This window comes from Corythoichthys intestinalis, chromosome 18, assembly GCF_030265065.1.
Source record: "Corythoichthys intestinalis isolate RoL2023-P3 chromosome 18, ASM3026506v1, whole genome shotgun sequence".
Classification (NCBI taxonomy): domain Eukaryota; kingdom Metazoa; phylum Chordata; class Actinopteri; order Syngnathiformes; family Syngnathidae; genus Corythoichthys; species Corythoichthys intestinalis.
The window spans coordinates 4,493,846-4,514,152 of NC_080412.1; the positions used below are offsets into that span (position 1 = coordinate 4,493,846).

At 39.3% G+C, this 20,307-nt stretch overlaps 1 protein-coding gene across 4 annotated transcripts in view; it reads right to left on the minus strand.

Moving 5' to 3' along the window:
• LOC130906334 (gastrula zinc finger protein XlCGF17.1-like) overlaps positions 1-20,040 on the minus strand; it is a 100,074-nt gene extending 80,034 nt beyond the window's left edge. For 3 of the 4 annotated variants that reach the window (XR_009061304.1, XM_057820571.1, XM_057820570.1), the window contains exon 1: positions 19,641-20,040. Coding sequence is in view for 2 of the 4 variants with exons in the window: in XM_057820571.1 (XP_057676554.1) it covers positions 19,641-19,776 (136 nt within the window). In the remaining 2 variants the exon portion in view is untranslated. Of the gene's footprint in view, positions 1-2,464; positions 8,127-19,640 lie in introns of those variants that run through there. The other variant, XM_057820572.1, reaches the window with a different exon arrangement.
• Between the last annotated feature and the right edge of the window lie 267 nt (positions 20,041-20,307).

Sequence of the window (20,307 nt, forward strand, 5' to 3'; positions counted from 1 at the left end):
AAAACATCAGGCATCAACTAAAAAATGGATAAAGGAGTACTATGAAATGTAAACTTAGAAAATCCAACCCCCCTGCACCAACAAATTAGCTGACTGTCATAAGGACATAAATAGTTAATTACAATATTATTTATCCACACAAACATTTTTATGTACCTAAACTCTAAGTTTTCAAACAGTAAACGCAAGGAATGTAATGAATTGTATAGAGTTTGTAATGATTGTGTGTTCCAGATATGACAGGCCTTAGCAAGAATTGAAATAATTGGTGATAGATTGGCTCGGACATAGCTAATGTAGGGGTTCCAGCAGATCTTGTCATCGATTAATACACCGATAAATTTACAAACACTTTATCTAACATCACATCATTAACTTGCATGTTGAGATCAATATCATGCAACTGCCAACTACAACACCATGTTTTGTCTTTTCCAGGCTTTAATTACTGCACACACAGAACAAGAGTTGCCAGTACAAGTGAATTTTAATAAAAGGGCACGCCATTACAGAAAATGCAGCCATGGTAAATGTAGTCCATACGGGGTATTGATTAAAACTTTATAAACAATTTACAGTCTTGCTACTGTAATCTAACTTCATTTGTGAAATATACGGTGAATGCAATGGCCTCTCGCGTTGCGTTGTTGGCAGAAAGTCTGCTAACATCAGGGAGAGGATGGCAATCAACATTAGCTTTGGCATTCGGTGTTTCAGCTGTTCCTGGTGTGGATTTCCTAATGTAATTGTGAAGAACACAAGATGCTTTGTACCGCTGAAAGCGGCTTTCATCCAGGCGCAATTCGTTGAAGAGCCGATGGTATTCACGAGCTGGCGGTGCTGTTGAATTTTGCTGTGAACCCACATCCTGCGCCGGCGTTGCCCTCTCCTCCGGCGAACTTTTATCAGTAAATATAGAGCAGCAAGTCTCACGATCATCGACATCTTCTCTATACCATTTTCACCAATGCGTCTTAGGTTTCACCGGATACACAACAAGGGCTGAACCGGAAGTAGTTCAGTCTCGCGGGCTGACTTCTCGAGACCTCGGTGTGAATGCTTTTGGCGATGGCAACGCACGCGTCACACGCTGTCACGCGTTATTTCGCAGCCGGTGTGAATGCAGCTTAATGGTGACGAGGAGAGTTATGAACCTTTCTTTGGTGTTTTGGGTTATCAATTTGAGCCCAAACGAAAGCCAATGCAGCCTAATGAAAGGATCATTGTGGGGAGCAATCACACTGATGAAACACCGGCAACAGATCGTGTGAGAAACACCGAATGGTTTGTTTTGAATTTCTTTTTGTGAAGCTTATACACTGTAATCGCAAAATAACGTATAGAATAATTATCATTTATTGTGCTATCATAGGTTTTCGCTCTGCCAACAGACACAAATATGAATGGGATTAGAGGATTTGTTGTATACAGTGCTGCTCAAAAGTTTGTGAACCCCCTCAACATTTTGGAATTTTCTATTATTTCAACCTGATTTCCTAATCAATCAATTCAGTAGTTTTTTTTTTGTTTTTTTAACAGTTGTGTTGTCGAGACTAAATTAAAAAGAGTTTTCATCAACTGATGTAGGTGCAAAATTGAACTGTTTGGTCACAACCAAAACCGCCATGTCTGGCGAAAAGTCAACACTGCATACCACCAAAAGAACCTTCTCCCAACAGTGAAGCATGGAGGTGGGAATGTCAAGATCTGGGCTTGCTTTTCATCCTCAGGACCTGGACAACTCCACATAGTCCAGGGAATCATGAATTCTGAGGAATATTGTCAAATCCTAGAACATAACCTGACGCCATCTGTTTTGAAGTTAAAGCTTGGCAGAAGGTGGATCATGCAACATGATAATGATCCAAAGCATTCCAGCAATACAACCAAGGAATGGCTGAAAAAGAAGAAGATTCGTGTTCTGGACTGGCCCAGTCAAAGTCCTGACCTAAATCCCATTGAAATGCTGTGGCGGGACCTGAAGCGAGCAGTTCATGCCAGACGCCCATCAAACCTCTCTCAACTGACTGCGTTCTGCAAGGAAGAATGGGCAAAAATCCCCCAAAGTATATGTGAGAGGCTGATTAGTCACTACAGAAACCGTTTGGTTGAGGTAATCTCTGCAAAAGGAGGCGCAATATCCTATTAACTGAAGGGGTTCACATACTTTTGCACACATGATATCTGAGTTTTTCTTAAATCAACCACTTTTGTTAAATAAAGAATGACAATATAACTATTTCTTTTGTTTCAGTCCATTATTTGGAATGTCAGTATTGTGGATTTGGGTATAACTTAACATCTAATAAGGTTATTTTAGTTTTTTTTACAAAAAATCTGACCATCGCTGTGGGGTTCACAAACTTTCGAGCAGCACTGTATATTTTACGAGTGATAATTTATACATGTGTCCAGTCCTATATCCAATGTGTGATATGTTTTTTTATTATCGAAGAGTACTCACTCTGGCCATTTCGAGCTTGGCTGCTCCCCTCCTTTGCTTTGCCTGGGGTGGTGGGGTGGTCTCATCAGTGCCAGTCATCGTCCTCTTTCTTGATATCTCGGGACATTAAGGTGGCTGCGCGTGTATGGTGGGCACAGCATCTGCTTTCAGCAGCAATTTCTTAGCAAAACCTGATTTCATTTGTCCATATGGTGTTTGAATAGCTTTCAGGTGTACAATGCGCACGACTCAAAACTAGGGCTGCAGCTATCGAATATTTTAGTAATCGAGTAATCGACTGAAAATTCTATCGAGTAATCGAGTAATCGGATAAAACAAATATATTTTTAGGTGAAGAGCAATTATAAATATACATGAGAAAAAAAGACATTTCATCTAATCTTGAACCATTTTCAGTCAATCAATGTCTTTATTTTCGATGTATATTGTAGCTAGAATAAAAATAAAAAAAAGACTAATTCACTGCTTTCACTCAAAAAACTTTTAGATTTTTTTTTTTTTTTTTTTTTTTTTTAAATATATATATATATATATATATATATATTACCTAAAAATGCCGTTACACTTGATAACACACATCACTTAAAAGTTAGGATTTTTTCCCAATTTCTCTTTGTGTCAAGCCATTTTTAAGTTCTAGTTAAGTTTTAAGTTAGTCTAAACTGTAAGTCCTGATAGGATTTTGAGTTTTTGCAGTGTTCAAAATAAATGTATGATACAGGCTGTACTGGAGCACATTAGGGACCAGTGCTACTTGGTGCTTTTTCCAGCAATGACTCCTGAGCTAAAATTGATAGTTAGCATGATTAAGTTTTTATTTTACACCCTCATCACTCCACAATGCTATGTTATCTTAAAGCCTGTATGTAAGACGCGTTAGCCACGCAACGACAGTGGTCATAATTAATTGAAACCTAGTCCTCCGCAGGGCTAACTTTACGCGAGCTAGTAGCGACAGTAACGTTAATCTTATTTATTAGCGCTTAGCGCTCTTTATTAGCGCTTAGCGCTGTACTGCTTTAAGATGGCGGCTGTTTAATAACGCTGCCCAGACGCGGCCGAGTCTGTCATTGCGCATCTAGTTCAACATACATGTGATCTTTATGAGACGCATCAGACGCTAGCTGTTACCAACGTAGCATCGTGCGGGCTAGTATTTGGCAACGTCGGCGTCGTTTGTGGCGGCTGTCAGCTGCAGTAAGTTTTTTTTTCCCCTTCTTTCCTCTCCGCACGTGACAGCGCGTTGTCCCGCATTAAAAGTAGTCCGAGCAAAACATGATGCTTAGAGCTGTCAAAATAAATGATTACTCGAGGTGAATAAAATTACTCGGATCAGTTTTTAAAATCGAGTTACTCGAGTTGCTCGAGTACTCGTTTCAGCTCTACTCAAAACCGTGCCGGAGTCTGGGTCTGCAAAATTAGCCCTCTTTGCACGGACGAACTTTACTCATTGTCTGCGTAGTCCATCTCTTTCTCTCGTGTGCGGGAACTCATGGGTACTACATTGCGACAAATGGCTATTTGTACACCACATGCACGACAAGTTTGAACCATTTTAGCTATTTTTTGACAAAACACGAACGCAACTCTCTCGTCGATAAACAACGATGGCACCTGCCTCGACCTTTTGTTTCCTTTTTGTGACGTCTCCGCCCCATTCTGCAGTTTCCGGAATACTTCGGAAATGTTCGTAATTTTCGATCTATTTTCGATAATTGCTCATGAATGTGATTTATTTTTTTGTTAACATTATTAATATTTGTTATCTTGCCACATAACGGTTTTATTGATATGTCACAGCCCCTTATATTTCTCTTTAATTTCAATATTTCAAAATTTATGGATTCATTTCAATTTTCATTTATTTATTTATTTAAATTTCTAATTACATTTATTCATTCATTCATTCATTTTCCATGCCGCTTTTCCTCACGAGGATTTCTATTTAATTAACATATTTCACTTATTTCTTTATTTCCATTTTTTATTTCATTAAACATGTATTTATTTCTATATATCTTTATTTATTTAAACATTTATTTATTTCCCTTTCTATTTATTTCATTTTTGCACTTTTGTTCCCCTTGTCCTGCATGAAATAATTTTATCTGTCATTCAAGCTATTCCTCCCTCCCTCCCTCCCTCCCCACATGGCAGTGATTGCTGGAGTTACTTGCTTACAAAACACAGAAATTTAGTTTATTACTGCAATCAGGCCAGCCACCACAATGCCAGCCATGTTGGGAAGGAAGGAGAAATAGCTTGACTCAATCAACTCAGACCTCGTTCATCGAGTTTGATGAGCCAATGACGGATAAAATCATTTCATGCAGTTACAAATGGAACCAGAGTGCAAAAATGAATTTGTTTTCAAAGAATGAAAAAAAAATGTTGAAATAAATAAATAATGAAATAAATACAAATTTAAATAAATGCATGAATGTTGAAATAAATAAATGACTAATCAGACTAGAGATTTGCGTATATCGCCTTCTAGTGGTTGGCCGCCATTCCTGGGGTGTTTGCACACCTACACCACCCCAGCGTCAGTCAAAAAAAAAAAAAAAAAAAGTTTCCCCGACACACCCCCACACCATAATAAAAGCAGCCATGTCTTGAAAATGAATTTTTGGTTTTGTTTTGGATTTAAAACACATTGTAATTGATAAGTCGTATAATTTAACATGACATCTATATGAATGTAACGTCGCCAAAGATATTTTTATTATTTATTTGTTTTGCTATGTGTAATTGCCATTTGTAGTAGTACAAGCAGTATTTATTAAAGCTGTGATGTGAAGTAATTTCATAACATGCCAAATAGGGTCACAATTAAAGTAATTAAACATTGTCCAACAAATAAAGCATGAAAAAATTATTTATATGTTGTATATTTGACAAAATAATCGCGTTTCCGAAGTTCGAGCCTGAAAGGGGATGAACCCAGAAGTGATACGTCACACCGAGAACAGCGATGGCAGCGCTCCATACGGCCGCCATACAAAGCCCTTCAAACAATGATTCAAACAGCGATATAAGCGATAGATCAAGCGCAAGGGAGGAGATCCAAGTTTTTGAAGAGTTGGAGGAAGAAGAGGAGGTTGGAATTTTATGTTGGACCTAACATGTATTAGCCAGACGCTAATCAGGATGCAAACAATGTGCCTAGACTACCTGACATGGAAATGGAGACAAGACCCATCGAGATTACAACATTGGTAAGATATAGGCTGTTATTATTTTCATGATTTGAAGATGCAGGAATTTGCACATAATTTTATGTTTTTGTCTATCTGATGACATTGTTTAAAAAAAACAATAATCAGACTGCATGTTCATTTTGGCAGATCCGGCAGCGCTCATGCATATAAAATAATAATATAAAAACGTTGGGGAGAAGGAGATGAGTCGTTGATGGCTTTCTCCACTTTATTGTGGCAACAACAAGAAAACAAAATAATAGCGGACTGCCGCCACATTCGACCGCAAAGTTTTGCTTCTCGCTCATCTCCGCCTCGCCTCGTACTACCAGCTACTACTACTTCCAGTCCCAGCGTCTCTTAAACGGATCATGCATAGTGTCTTGTTATGAGTGTTTTGTTGACAAAGGTATCGGAACACACGACGTGCTTACAACTTTGTTTCTTTATTAACACATGGAGCTAACAGTAGCTGGGGCTCTCGGCAGTAAATGGCGTCTAATGGCGTGAGGAAATGTAGTTTTTTCACACAAGCGAACGGATTACAAAGCACCACTTCAGTGTTGTCCCGAGACTACATTTCCCATGATTCACTGCGTGACTTGAGCCACTCGCTGATTCGCTGCGAGATTGACTCAATGCCAACATGCTCGCTGTCACCTGTCAGCGGCTCTCGCGAAACACAAACTAGAAGGCTATCAAGCGATCACAGTGAAAGAAACGCCGCTACAAATGCAATGCAATGCTTGACGCATGAAGGTGGAAATACATAATACAAATACAAATAAATATGCACAAACTCACCGGCGGTGTAAACCTGCCGCTGTCAAACGCTCTGGGAGGTCGCATTTCACAGCATTCTGCGACGGTCCTCCTCGCCAGCTGTTTGCTCGCCATTCACGCTCGTTTGCATTTGATCGCTAGTCTGATATGCTCCCGCTTTTTCGGTGAGGTCTTTTGTGTTTATTCGTTATTGGATCGTTTTTGTTCACCACAGTAAATAAGAGCACTGAAGCAATAGGTGAAAGTCGCCATTTCTGTTCAACCCGTTTTCTCCTGTTTTGTTTAGCGTAAGAAGCTAGGTTAGTGGCTGTCTTTTCTTTGTTCTTTTTCATGATCAGGGTTTAGTTAGCGGGTGGGGTTCAAGTGTAGATTCCTTTTGTTTGTTGTTTTGGCCTGGGCTTACCCTGAAGCCACACTTCATCCACATTTTGTACATATTCATTGCGAGTTTGATTGTTGTGTAAATAAATTTGTGCCACTTGTGAAATTGTGTGGCTCGTTTTATGTTACGCCCTTCGCGAGCCGTCCTTGGGACGTAACATTAGCGAACACAACAACAACTATACCACTAGTTGGCTTTCGGCTAACATCGCTAGCTTCTACTGTACATTCCACAACAGTTGGCAGCTATGCTTTGACAAAGTCATCAGTCATCTATCCAAAAATCACACTTACTTTTTGGCAAATACTTGATCATAAGCAGACCGGTTAAGGAAGCAGGCATCTTCGAAGTGTTTGCAGCAGAGAACACTACTTGATGTTGGCGTGAAATTCATTCGCTTCGTGCAAACGAAAGATGTACATTTACGTGTCTTGCTATCCTTTGGCCACTCATACAACTTTTCGTTTGAGTGAGATCAAAACATCGCCACACACCGCTGTGGCATCTTACCGAGAAGCAATGCAACAAACAATACCGTTCTATGGCGGACTTCCCTCGCACTTCCCGGTGTGACGTAATTTCTGAACATTTGCGAAGATTGCCGAAGAAAAGCATTTTCGTTGTCAAGGGCGTTGCTATAGGTTAAACAAAGAATCTGGAAGGGTTACGTTAAAAAAAAAAAAAAAATGAAAATATGCTTACAGTGCCTTGCAAAAGTATTCGGCCCCCTTGAATCTTGCAACCTTTCGCCAGATTTCAGGCTTCAAACATAAAGATATGAAATTTAATTTTTTTGTCAAGAATCAACAACAAGTGGGACACAATCGTGAAGTGGAACAACATTTATTGGATAATTTAAATTTTTTTAACAAATAAAAAACTGCTGAATTAGACACAATGGAGTTTATCACTAGTAAACATCCATTTCGTTTGAACTGGGAGGGTGGCAGCGAAGGAACATTCCACGTCTTAAAAGGCCACTCAAAATTGACAGCAAATGGCTTATAATCTCCCAAAATTAAAACTCATTGGTTGCCATTGACCGCTACAGACGTCCAATTCATTTAATGTGGGAGGGATGGCATTTGAAACCCCCAGTTCAAATGGACTGGACATCTACTAGTGATAATTTCATTCCACTTCACCTATTTCAAAAGGATGAAAATACCTGTACATTGTTTTTCTGTTTATTAGTTATATCATAGAATGATTTCCTGACGGATATATCTACAGTGCCTTGCAAAAGTATTTGGCCCCCTTGAATCTTGCAACCTTTCGCCACATTTCAGGCTTCAAACATAAAGATATGTAATTTAATTTTTTTGTCAAGAATCAACAACAAGTGGGACACAATCGTGAAGTGGAACAACATTTATTGGATAATTTAAACTTTTTTAACAAATAAAAAACTGAAAAGTGGGGCGTGCAATATTATTCGGCCCCTTTACTTTGAGTGCAGCAAACTCACTCCAGAAGTTCAGTGAGGATCTCTGAATGATCCAATGTTGTCCTAAATGACCGATGATGATAAATAGAATCCACCTGTGTGTAATCAAGTCTCCGTATAAATGCACCTGCTCTGTGATAGTCTCAGGGTTCTGTTTAAAGTGCAGAGAGCATTATGAAAACCAAGGAACACACCAGGCAGGTCCAAGATACTGTTGTGGAGAAGTTTAAAGCCGGATTTGGATACAAAAAGATTTCCCAAGCTTTAAACATCTCAAGGAGCACTGTGCAAGTTGTCATATTGAAATGGAAGGAGCATCAGACCACTGCAAATCTACCAAGACCCGGCCATCCTTCCAAACTTTCTTCTCAAACAAGGAGAAAACTGATCAGAGATGCAGCCAAGAGGACCATGATCACTCTGGATGAACTGCAGAGATCTACAGCTGAGGTGGGAGAGTCTGTCCATAGGACAACAATCAGTCGTACACTGCACAAATCTGGCCTTTATGGAAGAAAGGCAAGAAGAAAGCCATTTCTCAAAGATATCCATAAAAAGTCTCGTTTAAAGTTTGCCACAAGCCACCTGGGAGACACACCAAACATGTGGAAGAAGGTGCTCTGGTCAGATGAAACCAAAATTGAACTTTTTGGCCACAATGCAAAACGATATGTTTGGCGTAAAAGCAACACAGCTCATCACCCTGAACTAGGGCTGGGCGATATGGCCTTAAACATGTATCACGATAAATTGAGCAGATTTATCTCGATAACGATAAATGACGATAAATTCGCCCAAGCGTACTGTTATATAATTTGAAAATCTGAATCAATGCATGAAATACAGATTAACTGTTTCTTGTTGATTTATTTACCAGCATTCAATTTCATATACTGTATTTAACAATTGTACATGCAGTCTAAACATTAAGTTTATAAAAATGTAATGTAAGCAATAAGAATTCAAGTATGAACATTTATAACAGCGTGTATGACTTGAACAATGTACATTATCAAAATCAATATGCCTGTGCAAACATGTCATTGTAACACAAATGACTTGCAGCTTGAACAGTACACTTCAAAAAGACAACTTGTTAATGGCTGCTGTGACATAATTATTAAATACAAGTGTTTACATTATGGTTTCAGGGTCCCCCCCAGTGCATTTTTTAATAAATGCACGCACAAATGAAACCCCAAACAAACAGAGAGAGACACACACACATTAAAGCTATATTGATCTTCTTCAAATGAAACGCTTAAGATTTTATGATAGCAATAATGACACAGAAATAAGCACATACAGAAAAATAGCTGGGGCCATTTCTCGGTCATTATAAGTTTCGCCGTTGGATTGTACTTTAAGCTGAATGCTTTACCATCACAAAAGCTATCAGAGGAATCACACACAGACAGATACAAAATAATGCCACATAGTAATTGCTAGATGCAGTCCGTGCCCAATCCACTCATTAAGTTCAGCCGTTTCGACAAGTTAGAGCCGCTATCCGACTACATCACGTTCATTTGTAGCGTTAGCCGCTAGCTAGCGTTAGCCTGGCTACCAGTAGAAAGCACTGAAAGCACCATCTCCGGAAATTGTGAGAACAGCAGGGAGGACAGCGGGTGAAAGCCCGTCTGGATGCCACCAAGAGTCTACTAAATGTCGGTTAAAAGTTTGGTGAACCTCCCTTAAGCCACACTCCATCACGTTTTGCTTGTAGCGTTAGCTGCTAGCGTTAGCTTACTGGGCTTTTGTTTGATTGGCTCCTTGATGATCACGTGACTCCCTACGTAAGCCCATTGACGGTTTCTTAAAGGGGAATGAACATAGACGGACAACACAGAATCAAAGCGGGATGAAAAGACTATATTTTCTTGTTTTATTAATTTACCGAATTTACCGACATGGTCAAAATTACGTCGGTCATCGTTAAGAATTTCGGTGACGGTAAATTTTCGGTTTACCGCCCTGCTCTACCCTGAACACACCATCCCCACTGTCAAACATGGTGGTGGCAGCATCATGGTTTGGGCCTGCTTTTCTTCAGCAGGGACAGGGAAGATGGTTAAAATTGACGGGAAAATGGATGCAGCCAAATACAGGAACATTCTGGAAGAAAACCTGTTGGTATCTGCACAAGACCTGAGACTGGGACGGAGATTTATCTTCCAACAGGACAATGATCCAAAACATAAAGCCAAATCAACAATGGAATGGTTCAAAAATAAACGTATCCAGGTGTTAGAATGGCCAAGTCAAAGTCCAGACCTAAATCCAATCGAGAATCTGTGGAAAGAGCTGAAGACTGCTGTTCACAAACACTCTCCGTCCAACCTCACTGAGCTCGAGCTGTTTTGCAAGGAAGACTGGGCAAGAATATCAGTCTCTCGATGTGCAAAACAGATAAAAACATACCCCAAGCGACTTGCAGCTGTAATTGGAGCAAAAGGTGGCGCTACAAAGTATTAACGCAAGGGGGCCGAATAATATAGCACGCCCCACTTTTCAGTTTTTTATTTGTTAAAAAAGTTTAAATTATCCAATAAATTTTGTTCCACTTCACGATTGTGTCCCACTTGTTGTTGATTCTTGACAAAAAATTAAAATTTTATATCTTTATGTTTGAAGCCTGAAATGTGGCGAAAGGTTGCAAGGTTCAAGGGGGCCGAATACTTTTGCAAGGCACTGTATAATTGTTTAGCCATTGATATTATTCAAAAACATGGTTGGCCAACCTTAGTTCACATTTCCCCTTTAAGGATTTAGTGTAAGTTTTTGGGCTGTAGAATGAATGAATGGAATTATAATGTATTCTTATGGGAAAATCCTGCTCGACATACGACCATTTCGACTTCCAAACAAGGTCCTGGAACAAATTAACTTTGTATGTCGAAGTACCACTGTAATTCTGTTTTAAAGCCTGTGAAAACGACCTTAATATTGACGTAACATTTACGCTCTTTACGGTGTGTCTTTGATTCGAATCGTCGAGTCCTAGCATAACATTTGTTCGTTGCCGAAGTCACTGGTTGTAATTTCAGGCGAGTATTTTAGAACGATAAAAGTTGTCAACGCACGAGGGTCCGTTAACAGAAGAACTATTATTGTTGTGGTGGTATAGTACGACAGAGTACTAGGGCCAAAAAAATTCTAAAAAAAAGAAGAACTACGAGGTTAAAATTGTACTATTGCTATCAGAAAAAAGTTGTGTTATATCGTAAGGGTAATGTAGCTGAGGATCTTAAAAGACGTATTGTTGCGCTACATGAAGATGGCCAAGGCTACAAGAAGATTGCCAACACCCTGAAACTGAGCTGCAGCACAGTGGCTAAGATCATCCAGCGTTTTAAAAGAGCAGTGTCCACTCAGAACAGACCTCGGGTTGGTCGTCCAAACAAGCTGAGCGCACGTGCTGAGCGTCACATCCAAATGCTTTCTTTGAAAGACCGTCGCAGGAGTGCTATCAGCATTGCTGCAGAGATTGCTGAGGTGGGGGGTCAGCCTGTTAGTGCTCAGACCATACGCTGCACTCTACATCAAATTGGTGTGCATGGCTGTCACCCCAGGAGGAGGCCTCGTCTGAAGACGGTACTCAGGAAAGCCCGCAAACAGTTTGCTGAAGACATGTCAACAAAGCACATAGATTACTGGAACCATGAGACGAAGATTAATTTCTTTGGTTCTGATGGTCTCAAGCATGTGTGGCAGCGACCAGGTGAGAAGTTCAAAGATAAGTGTGTCATGCCTACAGTCAAGCATGGTGGTGGGAATGTCATGGTCTGGGGCTGCATGAGTGCTGCAGGTGTTTGAGAGTTACATTCCATTGAGGGAAACATGTAATGTGAAATACTGCACCAGAGCATGATCCCCTCCCTCCAGAAACTGGGTCGCAGGGCAGTGTTCCAGCATGACAATTACCCCAAACACACCTCCAAGATGACCACTGCTTTACTGAAGAGCATGAGAGTAAAGGTGATGGACTGGCCAAGCATGTCTCCAGACTTGAACCCAATAGAACATCTTTGGGGGATCCTCAAGCGGAAGGTGGAGGTGCACAAAATCTCAAATAGCCGGCAGCTCCGCAACGTCGTCATGGAGGAGTGGAAGAGCATTCCAGTGGCAACCTGTGAAGCTCTGGTCAACTCCATGCCCAGGAGAGTAAAGGCAGTTCTGGATGATAGTGGTGGCCACACAAAATATTGACAGTTGACATGTTGTACTATATGTTAATATTGACAACTTTCACCAAGTGGTGTACTCACTTTTCTTGCCAGGGGTTTAGATATTAATGGCTATATTATTAATTATTTTGAGGGGGAAATAAATGAACTCTATTATATAAGCTGCACACAGACTACTTTCATTGTGTCAAAGTGTCATTTTGTCAGTGTTGTCCCATGAAAAGATATACTTAAAGAGTATATAGCGGCAAAGAGGGTGTGAGACATCAATAGAACTAGGCCTGAACGATATATCGTTTAAACATCGCCATCGCGATGTGCGCATGCGCAATAGTCCCATCGCAAGGACGTGCGATAGTTTTTTCATTTCACTTTTTTTAATCCACTAACGTTTGTTTTGAGGAAGGAGCAGGAAGGACAGCCTCTCATTCCCTCCAACTCGCAGTCATCGGCTCCTCCCCCTCCCCTGCTACAGCGGAGTGGAGGGAGGAGGGGCCGTTTTCAAAGTGAAAGCAAGCAACACGTTGAATAGGGAAGACTGTCTCCAAAAGGAGTTTTGGAAGTATTTTGGCTATCGACAAGATTATAAGGAACAAAAAACAGCCCTGTTGACAGTGCCTCGCCGTGGTTGCCTCAACAAGAAGTAATCCGTCGAACATATGGGACCATTTAAAACGCAGGTATCTATGCATTTCTGCTACGAGCCTCCCATCAGAGGCTTTTTAGTCCAGGTGGGAACATTGCTACGTGCCAACGTTCTTGTCTCAAGCCTGCAATGGTGGATAAACTAGTAGTCTTGGCCAAAAACCTATGAGACCCAGTTGAGAATTGCTGAGCAAGGAAGGTGGACGATATGCAGACAAATACATAACACAGCTGCAGGAATGTCTTTTCTTTTTACTCATGTGACAGCTATCAGGAAGGAAGGAAATTTGGGAGTTAAAATGGTTCTGTTATTCATCACAGTTATTTGCAGTTATTCAGTTCAATTATTTACAAGCTGAATTGAGTTTGTTTCTTTTATATTTAAATTAATTGTAAATCGTATTTTTCAAATAACTATAGTACAGCTGCACATAAAGTTTTGATACTTAATATTTTTGTTTAAATATTTTTAAAACTTTGTTGCAGTTTTACAGTTTTATATTGTTATATTTTGTGCAAACAACTCAGGGGATTAATGCACTTGCACTTTTATTTGACAGATTTAATATTTAAGTTCAAATATGTTGACAACTTTATTGTTGTTTTACTAAGGTTTTTATTTATTGTTATAGTTTGTGAACAACTCTTATTTGTCATATTTAATATTTTTGTTCAAATATGTCTACAACTTTTGTTATTTTACAGAAGTTTTTATTTATTGTTATATTTTGTCAAAAACTTGGGGGACGAATGCACCTGCTCTTTTATTTGTCATGTAATATATTTGCTGCTGTTGAAGTGTCAAATATTGTGTTCAATAAATTATCTATTTTGAGCAGACATGGCTTCCTGGATCCCTTCATACAGCAATCTTAATCATTCACTAATGAAACGGTATTATATGAATACACTGTGGTCACGGTGTGTCATGCAAAGTATTTCCAAACAGCTATTCAAGTCATCTAGTGAACATTTCTTTAAAAAAAAAAAATAATTAAAAAAAAAAAATATATATATATATATATATATATATATATATATATATATTAGGCCTGAACGATATATCGTTTAAACATCGCCATCGCGATGTGCGCATGCGCAATAGTCCCATCGCAAGGACGTGCGATAGTTTTTTCATTTCATTTTTTTAAATCCACAAACGTTTGTTTTGAGCAAGGAGCGAGAAGGAGAGTGAACAGTCTCTCATTCTCTCCAGCTCGCAGTCATCGGCTCCTCCCCCTCCCCTGCTAGAGCGGAGTGGAGGGAGGAGGGGCCGAACAGCAGAGCGGAGGGAGGAGGGGCCGTTTTCAAAGTGAAAGCAAGCAATCAAGCAGCACGTTGAATAGGGAAGACTGTCTCCAAAAGGAGTTTTGGAAGTATTTTGGCTATCGACAAAATTATAAGGAACAAAAAACAGCCCTGTTGACAGTGCCTCGCCATGGTTGCCTCAACAAGAAGTAATCCGTCGAACATGTGGGACCATTTAAAACGCAGGTATCTATGCATTCCTGCTACGAGCTTCCCATCAGAGGCTTTTTAGTACAGGTGGGAACATTGTTACGTGCCAACGTTGTTGTCTCAAGCCTGCAATGGTGGATAAACTAGTAGTCTTGGCCAAAAACCTATGAGACCCAGTTGAGAATTGCTGAGCAAGGAAGGTGGACGATATGCAGACAAATACATAAATTTGGGAGTTAAAATGGTTCTGTTATTCATCAGTTATTTGCTGTTATTCAGTTCAATTATTTACAAGTTCAATTGAGTTTCTGTTTCGTTTATATTTAAATTAACTGTAAATCGTATTTTTCAAATAACTATAGTACAGCTGCACATAAAGTTTTGATACTTAATATTTTTTAAATATTTTTACAACTTTGTTGCAGTTTTGCAGTTCTATATTGTTATATTTTGTGTAAACAACTCAGGGGACTAATGCACTTGCACTTTTATTTGACAGATTTAATATTTAAGTTCAAATATGTTGACAACTTTATTGTTTTACTGAGGTTCTTATTTATTGTTATAGTTTGTGAACAACTCTTATTTGTCATATTTAATATTTTTGTTCAAATATGTTTACAACTTTGTTGTTATTTTACCGAAGTTGTTATTTATTGTTATATTTTGTCAAAAACTCAGGGGACGAATGCACCTGCTCTTTTATTTGTCATTTAATGTATTTGCTGCTGTTGAAGTGTCAAATATTGTGTTCAAGAAATTATCTATTTTGTGCAGACATGGCTTCCTGGATCCCTTCATAATAATACAGCAATCTTAATCATTCACAAATGAAACGGTATTATATGAATACACTGTGGTCACGGTGTGTCATGCAAAGTATTTCCAAACAGCTATTCAAGTCATCTAGTGAATATTTCTTAAAAATTTTTTTTTTTTTTTTTTTTTTTTTTACTATCGCATTATAATATCGCAATATATTGCACACCTAAAAAAAATCGCAACAATAGTTTTTTCCAAAATCGTTCAGGCCTAATATATATATATATATATATATATATATATATTTTTTTTTTTAATTTATTACTATCGCAATATAATATCGCAATATATTGCACACCCCAAAAAAATCGCAACAATAGTTTTTTCCAATATCGTTCAGGCCTAAATAGAACCGTTATGTGCCAAGATAACAAATATTGATAAAGTTAACAAAAAAATCAATCACATTAATGAGCAATTATCGAAAATAGATCGAAAATGACGAACATTTCCGAAAGTGTTCTAGAAACAGCCGAATGGGGCGGAGACGTCACGACAAGTGATTGACAGTCGAGGCGGAGCCAGGTGCCATTGTTTTTTAAAGACGAGAGTAGCGTTGGGGTTTGTTTGACCAAAACATCACAAAAATGGTTCAAAACTGCTGTGCTATGTGGTGTACAAATAGTTATTTATCGGAATATAGTATCCATGAGTTCCTGAACGCGAAAAAAAAAGCTGGACTACACAGACAATGGGCAAAGTTCGTCCGTGCAAAGAGGGCTAATTTTCTAGACACAGCCTCTGGCACGCTTTTCTGTGATGCGCATTTTCCACCTGAAAGCTTCTCGAACTATGGACAAGAGAAATCGGGTTTTGCTAAAAGATTGCTGCTCAAAGGAGATGCGGTGCCGACCATACAGGTGCAGCCACCTAAATGTCCCGAGATATCAAGAAAGAGGACGATGACTGGTAAAGGAGGCTAAAGCTAAGCAAAGGAGGGGAGCAGCCAAGCTCGAAATGGCCAGAGTGAGTACTCTTTTATAATAAAAAAATGTCACGCATTGGATGCAGGACTGGACACATGTATAAATTATCGTTCGTAAACTATATAGAACAAATCCTCTGATCCCATTCATATTTGTGTCTGTTGGCAGAGCGAAAAGCTATGATAGCGCAATAAATGATAATTATTCTATGCATTCCTTCATTTTGCAGTCACGGTGTATCAGCTTCACAAAAAGAAATGCAAAACAAATCATTGGTGTTTCCCACACGATCTGCTGTTGATGTTTCATCAGTGTCATTGCTCCCCTCAATGACCGTTTCATTACGCTGCATTGGCGTTCGTTTGGGCTCAAATTTGTAACCTAAAACACCGATTAAAGCTTCGTAACTCTCCTCGTCACCATTAGATGAACATTCGTTACGTCCTTCTACGTCGGATTCGTCGCTGAAACTAGAAACGAAATTGTCTGCCATCATCGCCGCCATTGAGTATTAAAGCACTGAGCCTTTTTCTTGTTGAAGAAACACCCCTCATTGTCAATTCTGAATTCTCTTTTATTGACAACGAGGGGTGTTTCTTCATGAGGGAACCTGGAATATGTGCAGGACGAACACAATGCATCAGCATAAACAGCTCAAAACACCCCTAATTCTCCCCTCACTAGAAGGAATTATATTGATGCAGACAGGCGCTGCCCCCCTAGTGGCCGGTGGCACTCTCTTCACTTGTCGTGACGTAACGCACACAATCTGCCAGATCTCGGGCGCCGGTTGTTTTAGCTTGACAATCGAGCCAAATTTCTCTCATTTTCTTGTGTGTAATTACACGAAGTGGCATGATATGAATACAAAAGGCATGCGTTTATGGATAAATGATGGAATATTAACATTTTCCCAGGGCACTACATACCCTTTAACCCTTGAGAGTTGAAAGACGCGCCGGCGCGTCCTCAGCGCACGTCGTCTTTGAAGCGCCCTCACGTTTTAATTACGTCACCCACATGCCGTTGGTTGCTCTCGTTTTAAAGTGCGGAAGTTGCGGTTGACTCTCGTTATTATTTGAAGTCAATCGACCAACTAAAACGTGAGATATTGTCATTTAAGTTTTATAGTTTTATTGTCCTCTCAAAAAAACATTAAAACGCTGCATGGATCATTTGTTTATGTCTATATTTCCATCATTTCTTGTCCTTTTTCAAAACGGAAGCTCCATGAAAAAAACACAAATGAAACGAACCCTTTCGAAGTCACAGTGGAAGCACAAATAGTTTTTTTTTTTTTTTTTAAATAAATATAACTGCCGTGCGAGGTTCCACCGAACGAGAGGGAGGAGTGTTCTGAAGCAGCGAGTTGGCGAGCGACGGCCGTTTGGATCGAGCAGCGACTTTGAGAATGAACGGAAAACTAAATTTAGCGCAAGCAATTGTGCTTTTTGATCAACTTGAGGAAGAGGATGGTCCAAATTCATCATTATCGTCTTCTTCGGAAGAGTCCTCAAGTGAAGACCGTGACGGATTTGAACACGTGGGTGACGCCATCGACGAGCAGAGGTAAACCAACTCACTTTTTTTTTTTTATGCTGAGAAAGTTTCTTTTGAAAGTTTCTTTTGATATTGCAAGACAAAGTTAATTTTGATGCAATATACGTGTGTGTTTGTGTATATAATAATAAAATGTGCATATCAGATCAAAGTCGTACGTGCAATGTGTGTATCCCAGGCAGGAATTTACAATTTGTGGTGTTCTTCTTTCTATATGAAGATTAGGGATGTAGCACTTATTCAGCTATGGTATTCTTTCTATTGTCATACATATAGATTTCCATTATTATTTATTGCTGTATATATTTTTATCTTATACTTTATTATTTTCATAAATACTGACTTTTTTTCATGTACATTTATAGTGACAATGAAAGTAAAGTGAAATGAAAATGGAAGGGTGGAAAGAGGACCGACACCCCATGGAAGTGTGGGCTGTGTGATGTCGCCCTGTGACTAATTCCAGGACGAAACTGCTTTTTTGGAGTGGCATGCCTGAAAAAAATGTAACTTGTTTATGTAAATATTTTGAAAATACGTTTTTTTTCTCCCCAATGTTATATATATATATTTTTTTTCCCACAATCAGTCTCCTCAATTTGTGTATATAAATGTGTGTTCAAGAAGCTTGATTGTGTGTACATAGTTTTCATCAGGTGATGGGCCACAATACCTAAACTCATAAAGAGATGGCCTCTAAACACTTTTTGTGTTAGATGGTATATATTTTTTCACTGTTCTGTCTGCTGTATATAACCTGTTTTGACTAGAGCATGTATAAAGGCAAAAAACGCCTATGGCTATACCTGTTGTTTATGTTGAATTGTCAAATATAAGACTATTTATTCAAAATTTTTTTGGTTGAATGTTCATCCTAACATGTTGAATAAATATTACAAAGTTTCAAAACGGTTCGTTACGCATGTTTGGTTGTCAATTGGACATCAATATTAAAAATTTTGACAAAACGATTTTGGAATTTTTGGTCTTTTTTGGCCCAAAATGATGATTTATAATTGGTCAGTGAAGGAAACAACATTTTGGACATGAAGTTCAAGGTGTCACAAAAAAAGGGACCAAACCAGGCCATCGTAAACAATTATTTCTTTGAAATATAAAGGCAACTTCAAAGGCATGCAAAATCAGACAAAATAGGCCCAGACCTTAAAGGGTTAAATATCTGCAGAAATGCAAGGTGTGTACTCACTTTTGTGATACACTGTTCTTTCTATAGTGCGTTGCCGCCTCCGTTAAAATCAACAATATTGAAGGGGTCTTGTGTTTTAGAATCGGTTTTACAAATAAGGAAATCCTTCATATCTTGACTTACTATAAATGGACACCGTATATCTTATTTCCCTAAAAAAAAAAGAGCCCTCAATTATTATTATTATTTTTTTAAATCCAGGAAAATCAAGTGTTCCGAAGCAGAAAGCAAACTTTGCAAATAAATCTTTTGTGATGGTTCTTACTAGGAAAAAAAAATATTGTGAAAGAAAATCTCATTTGTCATGAAATAAAACAATTTTGCCGCGGCACGACCTGGTGGGGCTGACTGACTTCGATCCACCCCACCACCACCTTCAAAAAAATCTTAGAGGAAACTGCAGTGTAAACAGTAATATTGGCTGCTCTTGGTTGTGTGATACGGGCGGCGACGTCTTTGAATAGCTTTTTTACGGGGGAAGAGCCGTAGTGAGTTGGTAGTGAAAAAAAGTTTGGGGAACACTGTTGTACGGTATACGCATCGTCGAAAGTGAACCAACCTTCTAGTCTGCGATGAACAACCCTTGCGTGCATTATTTTGCACACAGTCGAGTCATGGTGACGTGGGGGCTCCTCTTTTACTCCACAAAGCTCCTCCTGGAACTTTTCTGCTTCCGGTGTAGTTCTCGCGAACATAATCCTCACTTGATTTCTGAATGCCTGACGACGTGCCTTGTAGCTTTGTTAGCGGTTGGCCAGCTAGGCTAAGCTAAAGTAGGCAGCAAAACTTCAACGAGTGCCGAGGCTGGAAGACTGATGTTCGAGCCCGTAATGTGGCTAATGCCGGACACGTCGTCGAGACTTCGATTTAGTTAAATGACTGAAAAAAGAGGAAAAACAATACGTGCACAAAGAAAAAAAAAACGCTCCATCTTGGCCAGTCGTTTTCATTTCCGACCAGAATTGCATGATGGGAAAGACAGTATCTTTCCAGGCCAATCACGCCGTAAAACCCGCCTATCGGTCTTTGTCAGTCACGCGGCCAAACTAGTGGACACGCCCCAATGCGCCATTTTGAGTGTTCCACGGATGTAAACAAACCTGAACAGGAGTAGCTCCGATGCCACATTACTGCCTCCAACTTCATCGCTGGATATAAAAAAAACTCCCTCGTTTACGGTATCAGCACTTACATTTTAAAAACTATAAATCTTTCGAAGCTCACGG